Source organism: Musa acuminata, chromosome BXJ1-9 (genome assembly GCF_036884655.1).
Source record: "Musa acuminata AAA Group cultivar baxijiao chromosome BXJ1-9, Cavendish_Baxijiao_AAA, whole genome shotgun sequence".
In the NCBI taxonomy this organism is placed as follows: domain Eukaryota; kingdom Viridiplantae; phylum Streptophyta; class Magnoliopsida; order Zingiberales; family Musaceae; genus Musa; species Musa acuminata.
This window is the reverse complement of record NC_088335.1, coordinates 3164188-3180248: the sequence shown is the minus strand read 5'-3', so window position 1 is coordinate 3180248 and position 16061 is coordinate 3164188. Positions and strand designations below refer to the sequence as shown.

Sequence of the window (16061 nt, the reverse complement as noted above, 5' to 3'; positions counted from 1 at the left end):
GACATATATCTTTGACCTGCTGAACCGCTAAAATGTTTGCCTATAAATGTTAAAATAATTGATGTTAGGCTGACCGAAAATTTAAATATATGACATGTGAATTTAAATTATAAATTTTAAAAATGTTGTTAAAAAAATCGAATTTAATACAAAAAATACTATGGCCCATGCAGGTTTCGAACCTGCGACCTTCGCGTTATTAGCACGACGCTCTAACCAACTGAGCTAATAGGCCAGTTGATGAAGATAGAGATATATATTATAGATAATTATAATACGATTATAATTTTAATTTAATAAATAATTTATAAATATGAGTAGTGTTAAAAGATGATCATCACTACTTCCAATGCCATACTAATGAATATACTGTTCCAAATTACAAGAGTTACATATATTTTTACTGTGTAAAAAAAAATTCACATGTACCATCCACACATTAAGCGTACTAATCACATGTTCATAGATAATAAAATATCACCATGTATCAAAACAAGTAAATTTTCTTAGGTTAATAAAGTCTCGGCCAAAGTAAAATTAAGAAAAAACAAGTGAATTTCCATTGAAAATCCATAACACAAGGCGGGGATAGGAAAAATCAACCTTGCAACTTATTTATGGGCGATAAGGAGCAATATTGGAAGTTGGCTGATAGAGGAGGAGTTCAATGGATTACATGATACTGTAAATAAGCTGTTAGCAATTGTTACGGGAAACAACTTTGAGCCGTGGCCTCGGGGCCAACGCGACCAGGTTCTGGTTCAGTCGTAGCGATGGGCCGTCGTTTCTCCCGTGAAAGGGGCTCCTCGCCTGAGCCTCGGGCGAAGGGCGCCTCGTCTTCGTACCTGCACACAGGTCGGGTCGGGGTGTTTGATCCGACCCCTCCGACGATCTAGTCAAATGATGTGGAAGGGAGTTTTTTTAGTGAAGAAGTGTCCCCCCACTCGTTTAGAACTCGGGGGTATTTATAGGGTAGTTTAGTGTTACCTGATGCGCCTGCCTACGGGAGGCAGGATCATACCTCTGATGGCGTCTGACATTGCCATCGACGTTGCGTGAAGAACCGAACTGCCGCAGGGTATGGGCGAGTTTCGATCGTCGTCCTCCTCTGCCTCGGCCAAGCGCGCGGGGTCAGACAATGATGAAGTCGTTGTCTGAGAGCGGATGACGTCAGTGTATATCGAGTTAGCATTATTGCCCTCCTCCTCGGGCAGAGTGGCGCCCAGGTGAGACCGACGTCGTGACACGTTATGACGATGTTACTCTGGTCGTGTCGCTATTATTGCTCCTGTCAGATGGTGTCCTTTCGGTTGACCTGGCTACCGCGAGACGGGGCGCGCGTCACCAACCGTAATGCTGTTGGGTCTTCAGTGATTCCCTCATCATGTTTTCCTTATTTTAATAAAAGACAATATTTAAAACACTAAAGATTACGAATTTCTACCTAAAAGTGTAGAATTTCCACATTTTGAAGCCTACCAGCACAACATATTAAAGTAAGATTCTCGATACTATGATGCTTCTAAGAGAGAAGCACACATCTTCACGACCAGAATTGGGAATGTGTCTAAGAGAAAACACTAAAGATTACGAATTTCTACCTAAAAGTGTAGAAAGCAGCCGCAATTACACAAATCAAATCAAACACTTCCTAACACAAGATCCGATTTGGATGCCTACCACCACAACATGTTACACTAAGATTGTTGATTTAATGCCTCTGACGAAGAGACCGACCTCTCGAACGCAAAAATTGGGGAAAAAAAGTCTAAAAGAAAACACTAAAGATTACGACTTTCTACTAAAACTGGACAAAACAGCCGCGATTACAGAGATCCGATCAAACGCTTCCAAACACAAGATGCAGTGGAGGCGAAGGAGCATTACCAGCGAGGCGCGTTAATCGACGTGACAACACCCAGTCAAACGGACGTCAGATGATGCCTCACGCCTTAATCGACGCGATAACACCTGATCAAACGGACCAGAACACCGACCGAGGCGCATTAATGCTTGCTCAGGCTCGGTTCTTCACGCCACGCCAACACCAACGTCAGACGCTACTAGTCTGCCCCTTGCAAGCGGGCACAGTAAGCTTCCCTATAAATACCCTCACATTCTGAACAGGAAAAGAAAAAAAGTGAAAAAACACCCCCTAACCACTATCAACTGACTTGATCGTCGGAGGGGTCGGGCCGAGCACCCCGACCCGACCTTTGTGCAGGTGCGAAGCCGAAGGTCCCCGCTGGACGCAAAGGCGAGGAGTTTCTGTCCAGAGGAAACGACGATCCCGTCCCGACCATCGCATCAGACCACCTCGACGGGCTCGAGGAACGTCCCAGGGAGATCCCCATCATCCGGACCCGAATCGAGCCGCGTCGACCCCAAGGCCACGGCTCAAAAATTGTTTCCCACAACAGTCGTTCAGATCATCACTCGAATATATCGTCAAACAAGGGGTAAAACGGAAGGGAAAAAGCCATAAATCCAAGTTTTGAGGCAGAAATCGGAACTCGACGAGAAGGGAACAAAGTCGGCGAGAGACGTTTGGATTTGCTCGTCTGGGGTGTTGTATATACGGTTGGCGCATTTATACGTAGATCCGTTACACGGTGGGAACAGATCAAATCACGAATAGATCGGACGGTCAAGATCAAGCGACTTCATAGAGATGCGGTCGGTCGGGACAAAGCGGTGATCCGAACCCGATCCGATCCCCAAGCGGATCTCGGGTTGTGAGACTCAAGATCCGACTCTTGTCTTAAGTTGATTCGAGTCATATCTCACACATTAGGTTACATTCACGCTCTTATAACAAAAGAAGAAGAAACAGAGGATGTATAGCATTCGCTCACGACGATCTTTGAAGCCATATCCAATATATCAATCACATAATAGCAGTAAGTCCTCAATAGATTCATCTACGTAAATGAATACAGTAGGATCGACTTATTTCAACACACTAGCAAACTCGCGCAGGCTAAGTGGAACCAAAGATGGAGACGGAGAGAGGAGTGAGTACTGCAGGCGACTCCCCGGAGCGACTGCCATCAGAACACCCTGGGCTTGCACACCACGGTGGAGTGCTTCATGATCTGGAGGCTGAACTGGCCGGCCTTCTCGGTGGTGTCGATCTTGGCCTGGCCCGGCGGCGGCAGCAGCTCGAAGTTCTGCACCAGGCGGCCCAGGGTGATGCCGATGATGGGGAGGGCGAGGATGATGCCGGGGCAGCTGCGGCGGCCGGCGCCGAAGGGCAGGTAGCGGAAGTCGTTGCCGCTGGCCTCCACCTTGGCCTCCTCCTCCAGGAAGCGCTCGGGGCGGAACTCCTCGGGCTTGCGCCAGTGGGCGGGGTTGTTGGCGAGCCACCATGCGTTGACCAGGATCTTGCTCTCGCCGGGGATGTCGAAGCCGCCGAGCTTGGCGTGGTTGAGGTTCATGTGGGGGACGAGGAGGGGGATGGCCATCCGGTAGCGCAGCGTCTCCTTCACCACCGCCTGGAGGTAGGGCAGCCTTTGCAGGTCCGGCTCCGTGATCTGGTCGCGTCCCAGCACCACGTCCAGCTCCGCCCCAAGCTTGCGTTGGATCTCCGGGTTGTTCACCAGCTCCGCGATCCCCCACTCGATCGACCACAGCGTCGTCTCCAACGCTGCATTAACCCACCATTAAGCTTCATTGTTACGATACATTAGTGTTGACTGAGCAAGCTGTCTCTCTGGTGATGACAACATGATTTTATTCTATCCAAAGACGATGGATGATGACATGACAGCATTATTGCCAACTTTGGCCCAAAGTACGTACTTTAGTAATGGCTGTTGTTTTCTCATGAAAACACGGTGCTTTCTTTTCACGTAAAGGAGAACTGCTCCCACATCTTTCGACATGGATTCGATGATATCCTCTTTGTTTGCGTTGCACGGAAATAACAATTGTTCCCTTAATTTTATAGTCGTGTAAGACTTGACTAATAGTTATCGGATGAGGACACGATTGTATTATTAATTCTCGAATATATATATATATCTATCTGTTGGCTACTGCACATTGTCATTTGTCAGTTTGTATTAATAGAAAGGCTAACGGATCCCATTGATTTGGTCAAACTTTGAATTCGTTTGCCCGAACTAAACAATTTGCCCTCCACTAAAATATATTTTATTATATTATCACTCGTACAAATATTTTAATTATTAATTATTTTAAAACAAAAAGATATGTGATGCAGCATTCGAGATCAGTACCTTTCCATAAATTGTTGATGTCTTTATCGAGTAAGTCAATCGCCACATTTGGAATGAGATTTCAAACCTTTAATATCTAGTAAGTGGATATGGTGTATCAGCACCAAATTGGTGACAAATAATTTATTTAATATGATTACCGATAAGGCCTTTACATAAGTTAATCACCACTATATGTCAAACAAATTTAAGACAAATTGTGAGTTAAATTATTTGTTATTTTTTGATATCAATGAAAGAGATTTCATATATCAAGATTTATTATTTCTTTACGTAATTACTATCAAAATTATTATTATTATTATTTTTATTTGAATACACGAAATAAGATAATTAAGATGAACAACTAAAGAGCATTTGATGCACTAAATGGATAGTAATCCTATCATCGAGATTAATCGAATGACATAAAGAATAGGAAAATTACCGGCGACGTTGATGTTCTCAACGATGTACAGAACATTGTCGTAGTTGATCTCGCCCTTCCTCTCTGCGTCCAAGATGTGATCGATGGCGCACTCGAGCTCCATTTTTGATCCCTTCTCCTCCATCATCTTCCTGTTTAGTTCGAATGATCCAGTAATTAACTGCTGTCATACAAGTTGCAGAGAGAGAGAGAGAGAGAGAGAGAGAGAGAGAGAGAGAGAGGATCGTAGGACGCACTTCCTCTGGGCAACGAAGTGCTCGTGGAAGAGCTGCAGGCGGTGGTCCTTGACCTCCTTGCACTTGTTGAGGTAGCGCCTCAAGAAGGGCCTCAGGATGGGGATGAAGTCGCCGTAGTTGAATTCGAAGCTCTGCGACAGGCGGCTGCGCTCGAAGTTGATGGCCTTGAGCTTGTTGAAGAGCGGGTCGTCCACGCTGTCGAACCTTTTGTCGAACATGATCCGGTACATGTCGTTGTACATCATCAGCTGCAGCCTGCGGCGGATGACCACCCCCTCGGTGGCGGCCGTGGGGTTCGTCTTCAGCTCCTCCACCACCAGCCGGGCCTCCTCCTCCCACCCGGCCCTGTTCTGCTGCACCACCTTGTTGGTGAAGAAGGGCACCGTCATGATCCTCCGCATCTTGCGCCAGTGGTCGCCGTAGACCGTGAACACCATGTCCTGGCCCTTGTCGGTGAAGATGTCGAGCACCACGTTGCGGGTGCGGGAGCCGAACTCGACGCCCTGCGCGTGGAGCACCTCCCGGGCGAGATCCGGCGAGGAGACCACCACCAGGTCCCGCACGCCCATCAGCAGGTGGAAGATTTCGCCGAAGCGCCTGGCCATGTCGGTGAGCAGGCGGTGGTTGAGGTCGTCGCCCACCTGCAGCCAGTTCCCGAAGATGGGCACCGGGGTCGGCCCGGGCGGCAGCTTGAAGCGCTTGCCACACAGCTTCGACACCACGATGGCGAGCGTCACAGCGGCGAACAGCCCGAGGAGGGCCTTCTCGAGGAGGACCAAATCCATGGCGGCGAGCCGATCCAGGGAGAAGAGCAAGTGTCCGTCACGGGGATGTCGAAGCAACAAAGGCGGTGGGGTGGTTATATGGACGGAACTTGACGGCGACCGTTACTAATTGACGGAAGGACGCCAGGATCAACGTTACGACGGGTGAGTGGATCAAAGCTGCCAAGAGGTAATATATTACCGACAGCTGTTAATCGTAGTCAAATAGACATGCATGCAGAACCCGGGTTGGGCAGTGATGGGGATTTGAATGTTAGTTTGTGCCACCAAGCTTGGACAAAAGCCCCACTTGTTCCCTTGATTAGCATTAATTATGTGACATATATATATATATATATATATATATATATATATATATATTCATGCGATCCACCAAGACTGATGTGACAAATTGGGACCGTACTTGTTGGGGTACATGTCGACAAAGTCATGAGAGAGCATATAAATCAAGACTGCCTATTTGTAACATGATAGTAAATATTTCTAATTATCTATATTGTTGGTGAATCAAATATGGTTAATCAAGAATAAAACTACAAAACTTATTATCTATCTTCAGATTAAAATTCACCTTTGTTTCTTCCTCAAGTCATGCCCCTTTGTGAATCTTGGCAACCACATGCTAGCTGTTGTTGCATGTGCAAGAGTGTGATAGTATAATCCGAAGAACATGTTGTTTGACTTGCCATCGCTTGTTCTAAGATGCTCCCAGAATTCCTTGGCACATGGCCGAGCACCCTATTTCATTCCAACATTTCTTTACAGTATCTCATTCAATTGGCTCTTGGATAATACATATATGTGTATCTATACATGGAGAGAGAGAGAGTTGAATTCTGTACTTAAGAGGCAAGTGGATCATAGACAGAATTCGATAGTATTAGCTAAGAAAAGCTGGCATTAATTAGTCAAACAAACCATCATCTGCACTCTTTGGACATCTGGCATGGTCACAAGAAGGTGGGAAGCTCAATGGTGGGTGAATCGCTTGGAACGATTCTTCGCTTCAGTTGGCTTTTGGCGAGGAAATGGAACAGTTGACTTTGACTTTAGTGGGAGAAGTAGATCACGAACAAAAATTATCTCTCGGTACTCGGTCATCTCGTACGTAAGCCTCATATTGGGTTGTAAGAAAACACACGTCACAGGAAATATGCTAATGAGATTGATGTTAAGTTCTATTGTGTACAGCAAAATATCCCAAACTATAGATATATAGTCTAATAAAATTATAGTTTGAAAATATAAGAAAAAAGTTTATAGATGATTTTTTTTATTTATTTTTTTTCACAATTTTATAAAAACTATTTTATAAAAGTGTTATAAAATAATTTCACTATTTTTTCACCTTTTTTAAAATCAATTTTTTCCTTTAAATGAATCAACCCATTCATCTAGGCCAGTTCAACCCAAGATTTAGACCGGTTCAAAAATAATACTAGATCATATATAGTTTATAAGAATACATTGATGATTTGAATAAATACTTTTTAAAATAATATATATATTAATATATATATATATATATACATTAATTATTTAAACAACTAATTTAAAATTAAATAAAAATGTATATTAATTAATATAATATTACTTTAAAACCGGTTGAAATCTTGGGTTGAACCGGTCTAAGTAAATGGGGTTGTCTCAATTGGATGAAGATAAGATTGGAGAGGAGGAAAAAGACTTCGATGACAGTTTTCAGTAGCCTACACCCATGAAAGAAAGGTTTGGAGAATTAGTCTTGGCACGGTGCACATCGACTGATTCCCACCCCAAGTCATCATCAATTCCAGCCTCGGCTGATGACCAAAAGTAAGACGGATGCTGTTCCAGAAGAGGGAGCAGAGACTGCGAGTAGCCAATCTGGACTCGGTTGCGAAGGAGTCCTGTAGTCCATGTTATCGAGAGCATGCAACGCCCAGAGCTTACGCTCCTCTTCCTCCGTGACCTCGAGAGAATACAGTGTTCTTCGCTCATCTGTCGGTAGAGGTTTGCCGTAATACAAAGATTGAAGAGGAGTGTGGGACACTGTGATCCCATCTGAGACTCGGAGAAGTCGTGTGTTGGTGCAGAGGACGACGACCAAGTCAATGCCTTCGCAACCCATTCGAGACACTTTCCCTCCTCCTTGACGTGTGGAAGATGAGTCTCCCGTTGACCTCTTCCTATTTATATCTTATGCCTCCCGGACTCAGATCCGAAGCAAAGACCATGGACGACATCTTGTCTCAAGTCTTTGACGCATGCAAGCTAGCTAGAGATCTGGAGAGCTGCCTCCGCCTTTCCACCTGCCCGATCGATCCCCGCTTCCTCTTGGGCTCCTGCGAGGACATCGCCGGTGCCTTCAGCAACGCCGTACATGTGATACGCTCACAAACGCCGTCTTCTTGCACCTCCCAATTGCTCTTTCGGGAGGCTTCGGGAGAAGGCTACATGCAAGCCATCCATCTGCTCCGACAAGGCGACCATCCGTTCTGTGCCGCCGGGCCGTCGGCGAACGACATGGCCTTCTCCGGTTTGCCGCATCTGGTGCCGGAAATCCAATCGACCGGTGCGATGGGGGGCTCGAGCTATGCCAACACCCCTGACACGGACGTGGATGCGCTCGTGGGCGGCAGAGGAGAGGCTCCGGTCGCGCCATCCGGGCGGACAGCGGACGGTTCCTTGCCGCAAAGGTCTCGCAGGAAGAGGTGGGATCCCCAACCTCGAGATCAGAAGTTGATTTCCTTGCACTTGAGCTCGTGCGTGTTCACCAACCGCCGCCGCCGCCGCCATGTTCACCCACGAGACTTAACAACGGCAGAGATATCTGAAAAGCTACTTTGAGGTCAACTGTTGGAGAACTAATCGTTACTACTTGAATTGGCAGGAAGGAAGGCACTGTGACGCAGAGAGTGCCGGTCCTTCGAACAGGGAACACGGAGATACCTCCCAACGATGGGTACAAGTGGAGGAAGTACGGTCAGAAGAAGATACTCAATTCGAGCTTTCCAAGGTAAGCTTACGATGTCCTGATAAAGATTCGTGGATTCTCGATGAGCTACTCATGATCTGCTTGATACTGCAAGAACATGATTTGACTTCGGCAGGAGCTATTACCACTGCAACCACAAGAGTTACTACCGCTGCGACGCGAAGAAGATGGTGCAAAGGCCGGACGACGATCCGTACACGTTCCAAGTGACCTACTGCGGCAGCCACACCTGCCACACTTCTCCGACCCCGAAGCTGATCCCCACCCTGGTGCCCAGCGGCTCCGTCAACGACAACGAGGACGGTGGCAATGGCAACCCGCAGGGCGCGCCCTTGGGCCTGGAAGCCATGCACCCGGTGGCATCGCAGTCTACTCCGATTCATCTGCAGAACTGGCTCGAGGGCAATCCGAGTAGCACAGGAGCCCTCCTCGTTGCTCACAGTGGAGTAAGCAGCCGCAGCAGCAGACAAGTAGCGCAGGTGCAGGGTGGAAGAGACATCGACTGCTCCGTGGCGGATGCGCTGCTCAACACAGCGAGCAGCGGCAGTAGCATGGATGTCATCTTCTCGCCCACGCATGGAGAGTAATCGATGGTCTGATCAAAATGATGAGAGCTGTAGAAGTTAGATCAGAGACGAATCCTTTCTGGCCAACCTTGTAGCTTAGCTTCTAATAAATGTCTACCTTTCTCGGTAGCTCTGTTTTGGTTCTTGAAGTCACATCCATCTCTGTTCTTATGTCACCCTGGTGACGAACTTGTTTCCATCACCTACTCGTGCGATGAACTTCCAGTTGCCACTTCCGATGACAAAAGAACTACAAGTGGATTCACCTCAAAGACCATAAGAGAGGACTACGACCGAGGACTTGCTCTCTACGGAACAGAGTCAGGGGCATGAAACAGGCGTGAGAGCGCTGATTCGAGGCCGTGAATTGGCCTCGCAGCTGAAAACCATTCTGCTGCAATCGGAGATCGGTGGAAGAGATCTCAAAATGCTTCATCAGAAGCATCAACGCCTCGAGTGCCAGAGAAGCCTCGCCGGTTGATCCAAGTTCCGGTGCTCTGCGGGAGGACGCTGGCGGTTAGATTGCACAGTACGGGAGGAGAAGGTTCTTTCATTTGCTGTAGAAGGCTCAAAGAAACTGTGTTTTGCCGACAACATTAAGGAGCCACAGATGTTCATGCCATCGACACCACTGGAAGATCATCGTTGTTGGAAAACGTATGGTCAGAAGAAGATTCTTCATGCCAAATATCCAAGGCATCGGAACCTACGCATTGAATGCAAATTGACTTCTTTATGAAAGCCTGCACGGTGATCATGAAATCAGAACTTTGTGTTGATTGTTGGCATGCTCTACTACAAGTGCAGCCAGAAGAAGAATCAAGGTTGCCGAGCAATAAAACAGGCGCAGAGGACACAGGATGACCCTCCATTGTATCTCGTCACCTACATAGGGCAACACACAAGCGCAGATGTACTCCATGCTGCACAGTGGGAATCAAGAGCTTCTTCTCCCACAGAACAACGATGCAGCTAAGATACATGGATTGCATGGCAATGGCCAGTAAGAAAAGGAAGCAAGCATGGGTTTTGCCATGTCATTTTCTAGCACTTTTGTTAGATGAAGCTATAAATGGATTCTCAAATTACATCCTTTGATGATAGAAATGTACCAGTGAGTACAATCCCTTTGGTAAATCTACCACAGCTTGGAAATCTCATTGGTTGAAGAACAGGTAGAAACACAGCTTGATGCCACTGTGAAGGCATCTATTTAGAAGTTGCTGCCTTCTTTTCTTTGAATCAAATATAAAATTTGCACACTTTACAAGTTCATATTGTGTTGTTAAGGAAAAAAAAATGATTTCAAGCTTGACCTATCAAAGACAAATATATATACCTCAGCATCAAAAGAATCAAAAATAAACATGTAAGTATCTCAAAAGAAGTGAGCTTTAGCCTCAAAAGAAGCAGCCAACACACATCAACAATGGCAGCAGAAGCTTTGGTGGATGTGGAGAATGCCCATCTCATGTGATGGACTTTATCATGGGCATTATGATGATGATGGAAGACAGACAGTGGTGTGGTGCAGAGTTCCATCACCATCACAGACCTCCAATGTTTCTCATATGGAATCCAAGTTCCCAAAGTCATATCATATTCTTACATACAATGATGTAAATTGCATCATTGTGTCATTGAGAAAGGCCACCTCTTACTTTAATACTCCACTGAGGGGTGATTTGTGAATGCATAACTTTGCATCATTGCTTTGATCAAATCAAGCCTTTTGATATTTGGATAGAATTATTTTGGAAACATGTATGTAAAAGGAATGATATTTGGATGAAATCAAGTAATTTTTTTTAGGGCTTTTTACTCTTATTAATAGAATGCATGAGAACTCAATTTCTCCACTGATGGCAAAATAGGGGTTTAAGGGATCCTTCGGAGAGTCTACTTGTCATTTCACCATCGAAGCATTGATTGACCTCAATAGATTCTGCCACGCTTCTCCGACCCCACTCCCACAGCGAGAGTGCACCCTTTTCTTCCACCGACCTCTCAGCTTGAGCTGCTAAGCGCAGAAAAGCTGTGATCTTTCGGAGGCAACCGAACCCCCCTCCTCATCCCACCTCAACGCCTACTCTCCATACCACATATCCTAATGGCATTCTACTCCCGGCTTTAGCTCTGCGAGCGATCCGTTGCTTTCATTCACGGCTTGTGAGCGCAAAACAAGAGCCATTTCTTGGTGTTCTTCGTCGTTTTTCTTGGTAAAAGTCTCTCCTTTTCTTAATTCCGTTCTCTAAATCCGAGAAAAGATGTCTTTTTTGAGTTGGAACAGCTTAATCTGAGCTCTTTTTGGCCGAAAGATTGAAGCGGAAGCAGAGGGATATCTGTCGAAGATGAAAAGCCTTTGGTTTGGTGTCATTTGCCTCCTCTCATTCCTTCCCCTGCTCGCCGAATCCGGAGCTGCAACTTTGAACGACGACGTCCTCGGCCTGATCGCCTTTAAGGCCGGCATCGAAGACCCCCGGTCCAAGCTCGCGTCTTGGAACGAGAACGACAACGATCCCTGCAACTGGGACGGCATCAAATGCGACCCGAAGTCCAACCGCGTCGCCGTGGTCGCGCTGGATGGCTTCGCCCTCTCCGGAAAGCTCGGCCGCGGCCTCCTCCGGCTTCAGTTCCTCGACACGCTGTCCCTCTCCGTGAACAACTTCTCAGGTAGCCTTACCCCTGCCCTCCTCCGCCTCGAGAGCCTTCGGACGCTGGATCTCAGTGCGAATAACCTGTCCGGCACGATCCCGGATGGGTTCTTCGGGCAATGTAGGTCCATTCGAGACATCTCCTTGGCGAAAAATTCCATCTCGGGGAAGATTCCATCGGATGTTGGCGCTTGCTCGACCCTTGCGTCCCTGAACCTCTCGTCGAACCAGCTTTCTGGTTCCTTGCCTGGCGAAATCTGGTCTTTGAATGCCTTGAGGTCGCTCGACCTGTCTCATAATTCTCTTGTTGGCGAGATACCGGTCGGAATCAGCAGAATGTTCAACCTGAGAATGATCAGCTTGAGAGGCAACCGGCTTACTGGCCAGTTGCCGAATGATACCGGCGAATGCTTGCTGTTGAAGTCTCTTGACGTAGGAGAGAATCAGCTCTCCGGTGAACTCCCAGAATCGATGAGGAACCTTTCAACATGTACCTATCTTAGCTTGAGCTCAAACTCTTTGTCCGGTGAGGTTCCGGCATGGATTGGGGATATGAACAGCCTAGAGACGCTAGATTTGTCGAGGAACAGGTTTTCCGGTGGGGTTCCAGGTTCATTAAGCAATCTGCAGTTCTTGAAACTGTTGAAGCTTTCTGATAACAGTTTCTCCGGCAGCGTGCCAGATTCACTGGCTGCCTGCAGGAGCTTGTTGGACGTGGATCTTGGTCGGAACACATTGACTGGGAATCTCCCATCATGGGCTTTCGAAACAGGTTTCAGGCAGATCTTGCTGCCGGGGAATAAACTAAGTGGACCGATCGATGTTCCTCGCATTACTGATTCAACTCTACAAGTACTGGATTTATCTGGCAATGCCTTTTCTGGCAAATTTCCGAAGGAAGTTTCAAGCCTTAGAAGCATAGAATTCTTGAATCTTTCATCCAACTCACTATCCGATTCCATCCCTATTGACGTGGGTGAGTTGAAGTCTTTGGAAGTTCTAGATGTGAGTGGGAATTTGCTGAGTGGGAGGATACCATCAGAGGTTGCCCTTGCAACATCCCTCAGAGAGCTGAGGCTAGAGGAGAATTCTCTCACCGGAGAGATACCGGTTCAGATAGGGAGTTGCTCTTCACTTGCATATCTGTAAGTTTCTCACCTCTCATTTCTTCCATTTTCGTTCTTATGGATGGCATGTCTATTATAGCTTTATCATAACTCTATCTGCTTGTTATTGGTCATGTAAATAAAGATTGAATCAGATGCCCTGAATGCAGTCGGTCTCGATTTCAAGTGGTTAATCATATTTCTAGTAACTAAATGCTTACACGACATCTCTTGTTTGGACTTTTTTTTTTCATGCAGGGATCTGTCGCAAAACAATCTCACCGGTTCAATTCCTGAAACATTAGCTAATCTTACCAACCTTCAAGTTGTTGATTTCTCCCGCAACCGGCTATCAGGAACCCTTCCTAAGCAGCTCTCTGACCTTCCTCACCTCCTTTCCTTCAACATCTCCCACAACCAACTCTCTGGAGGCCTCCCTGCAGGAAGTTTCTTCAACAACATTCCTCCTTCTTCACTAACAGACAACCCTGGTCTTTGTGGATCCACTGTCAACCGCTCTTGCCCCGGCATCCTCCCCAAGCCCATTGTACTTGACCCCAACTCCTCACCTGATCCATCATCAAACCCCGTGTTATCACCTCGCAACCTCAGCCACAAGAAGATTATTTTCAGCATTTCTGCCCTCATTGCTATTGTAGCTGCTGCTGTAATTGCGCTGGGTGTCATCACCATCACTGTTCTGAACTTCCGTGCCCATGCATCTGCCTCCAACTCTGCTGTGGAATTGGCCCTGTCAGATGAATACCTTAGCCATTCTCCAGTCACTGATGCCAACTCTGGCAAGCTTGTGATGTTCGCTGGTGGTGACCCTCAATTCAGTGCCGGTGCCCATGCTGTGCTGAATAAGGATTGTGAACTGGGTCGTGGAGGTTTTGGTGCAGTCTACAAGACAGTCCTCAGAGATGGCCGATCTGTGGCGATCAAGAAGCTTACAGTTTCGAGCTTAGTAAAGTCACAAGAGGATTTCGAGGAAGAGGTGAAAAGGCTGGGAAAAGTGCAACATCCAAATATTGTGGCCCTCGAAGGCTATTACTGGACTCCTTCCCTCCAACTTCTTATCTACGAGTTTGTGCCTGGTGGCAGTCTGTACGATCACCTCCATGAGTGCTCTGCCTCTAACACCCTCTCATGGCAAGAGCGGTTTGATATAATTCTTGGTATCGCTAGAAGTTTAGCACATCTCCATCAGCATAAAATAATACACTACAACCTTAAATCAAGCAATGTCCTTCTTGATGGATCTGGTGAGCCCAAGGTGGGGGACTGTGGACTGGCAAAGCTGCTACCGATGCTGGATAGATACGTGCTAAGTAGCAAGATACAGAGTGCTTTGGGATATATGGCGCCAGAATTTGCATGCCAGACAGTGAAGATCACAGATAAATGCGACGTGTATGGATTTGGAGTGCTAGTGCTCGAGATCATGACGGGAAAGAGGCCAGTGGAATACATGGAAGACGATGTGGTGCTGCTGTCCGATATGGTGAGGGAGACACTAGATGAAGGGAAAGTGGAGGAATGCATGGACGAGAGACTGTGCGGGAAGTTTCCTCTTGAAGAGACCATTCCGGTGATGAAATTGGGTTTGATATGTACTTCACAGGTACCATCTAACAGGCCAGAAATGGCTGAGGTTGTGAACATATTAGAATTGATCAGATTCCCTCAGGATAGCCCAGAGGAAGATGACTTTTGTTGAGGGTTTCTGCTGAAATCTCTTGTTTTTCTCCCCTTGGAAGTCTATGATATAATCATTTAGCTAGACAAAGACGTTGCATCATGACATACTGTGGAAGTGGAATCTGATTTGCTTGAAATGAGGACAGAATTCCTTGAAGAAGAGTTGCAGGCTCATGACAAGCAATCTGATTGATGAGCACAAATCCTTGTAAAATTTTGTTGTTTTGCATTCTGCTAGTGGAGGAGGTTTCCTTTTTTCTTTGACTAATTTTCATATGCTTCTGAAAACTGGATTACCTTTCACCAGAAACCCTTCTGAGGAAAATATATTACCTTGCGTTCTACTTGGATATCATTTTGTTCACTGCAAAGCATCGTTCTTGAGATGCTGGCCGGCCAAAGGCTGATCCGCAACTCTTCATTGGTACGTCAAGTACTATCTAAGAGATCATCAATCTGGACGGTTTAGCTTCTGTTTACTCTTTTCCGCATGATAATGGTTGTTTTTTTTCTATGCATGATATTCCTACCAAACGCTTACCGAAGTTGCTTATAACGATTGTTTCAGCAATTCTCTTTCCATGTTTTTGGCCTGCAATGTTCATAAGGCACCTCAAATGTATTGATTGTTATTGAGCATGCAGTATTCCATATCTGCATCAGTAACATTTTGCATTCTGAACATAGAAACTTATAAAGCCTTGTTCATCTTCAAGGTTTGATTTAACTTGCACCTCTTCTTCTTATTGGAGTGATAGCACCAGCAAAGGAGTCATACCTAACCAGCCTTCAGATACCATTCTCATTCTTTTCCTGAAGGTCTTTCCCCTCATCAATGGCATCGGTATTTGATTAGTTGCCCACCAGCTAAACTTGAATCGACTAGCTAAGGAGCTGAGGGCGGGCCTCGATACATCGGTAAGATTGTTCTTTACACCGCATTAGCGGGAATCTTGTACATTAGAAATGCTCCCTCTTAACTAGCTAAGGAGCTTTGTTCCCATCCCTATCCATGTCTGCAGAGTTAAGTCTTCTTTTCATGTGCTTAGAAGGAGATAGCTGCAATAATCTATACATAGTCTAACAGCTTGTATCAAATAAATAACATGCTGCTTCAGACAGCAAAGTCAACAGAAGTTTGGCTGAGATCCTATCACTTCAGTAAAAAAATGGATACCACTTCAATGGTAAAAGAGTGGAAGTACATGGCAGTGGCAGATGGAATCAAGCAGTGTGTGATGATGCCACAGAAGCAGCAGTACACCTTTGGAACTGTGAAACTGAGATGCTTCACATGTAGAAGCTTTCTCTGACATGATTCAGAGAAAATTTAGTATGTTCATATTTGTTTTAGCAGATACATTAGAA

The 16061-nt window shown here is 46.1% G+C and overlaps 3 protein-coding genes and 1 non-coding gene across 4 annotated transcripts; 2 read left to right on the top strand and 2 right to left on the bottom strand.

Annotated features, from left to right (window-relative positions):
- Positions 1 to 161: 161 nt before the first annotated feature.
- TRNAI-AAU (transfer RNA isoleucine (anticodon AAU)) lies at positions 162 to 235 on the bottom strand. The gene has a single exon. It is a non-coding gene; the product is annotated as a tRNA-Ile (tRNA).
- A 2660-nt stretch (positions 236 to 2895) lies between these two features.
- Positions 2896 to 5751, bottom strand: LOC103996969 (trans-cinnamate 4-monooxygenase). Its single transcript, XM_009418048.3, has 3 exons — positions 4905 to 5751; positions 4669 to 4799; positions 2896 to 3646 (listed from the first exon to the last, which is right to left on the bottom strand). Exons 1-3 carry the CDS (start codon positions 5687 to 5689, stop codon positions 3051 to 3053), a joined length of 1512 nt encoding a protein of 503 aa, XP_009416323.2. The 5' UTR covers positions 5690 to 5751; the 3' UTR covers positions 2896 to 3050.
- A 2152-nt stretch (positions 5752 to 7903) lies between these two features.
- LOC103997270 (WRKY transcription factor 55-like) lies at positions 7904 to 9377 on the top strand. The gene is made up of 3 exons (XM_018831458.2): positions 7904 to 8382; positions 8562 to 8687; positions 8782 to 9377. The coding sequence occupies exons 1-3, from the start codon at positions 7904 to 7906 to the stop codon at positions 9251 to 9253; spliced, it is 1077 nt and encodes a 358-aa protein (XP_018687003.2). The 3' UTR covers positions 9254 to 9377.
- Positions 9378 to 11222: 1845 nt separating this feature from the next.
- On the top strand, positions 11223 to 15043 carry LOC103996968 (probable LRR receptor-like serine/threonine-protein kinase IRK). The gene is made up of 3 exons (XM_009418046.3): positions 11223 to 11451; positions 11551 to 13031; positions 13251 to 15043. The coding sequence occupies exons 2-3, from the start codon at positions 11584 to 11586 to the stop codon at positions 14710 to 14712; spliced, it is 2910 nt and encodes a 969-aa protein (XP_009416321.2). The 5' UTR covers positions 11223 to 11451; positions 11551 to 11583; the 3' UTR covers positions 14713 to 15043.
- Positions 15044 to 16061: the final 1018 nt, after the last annotated feature.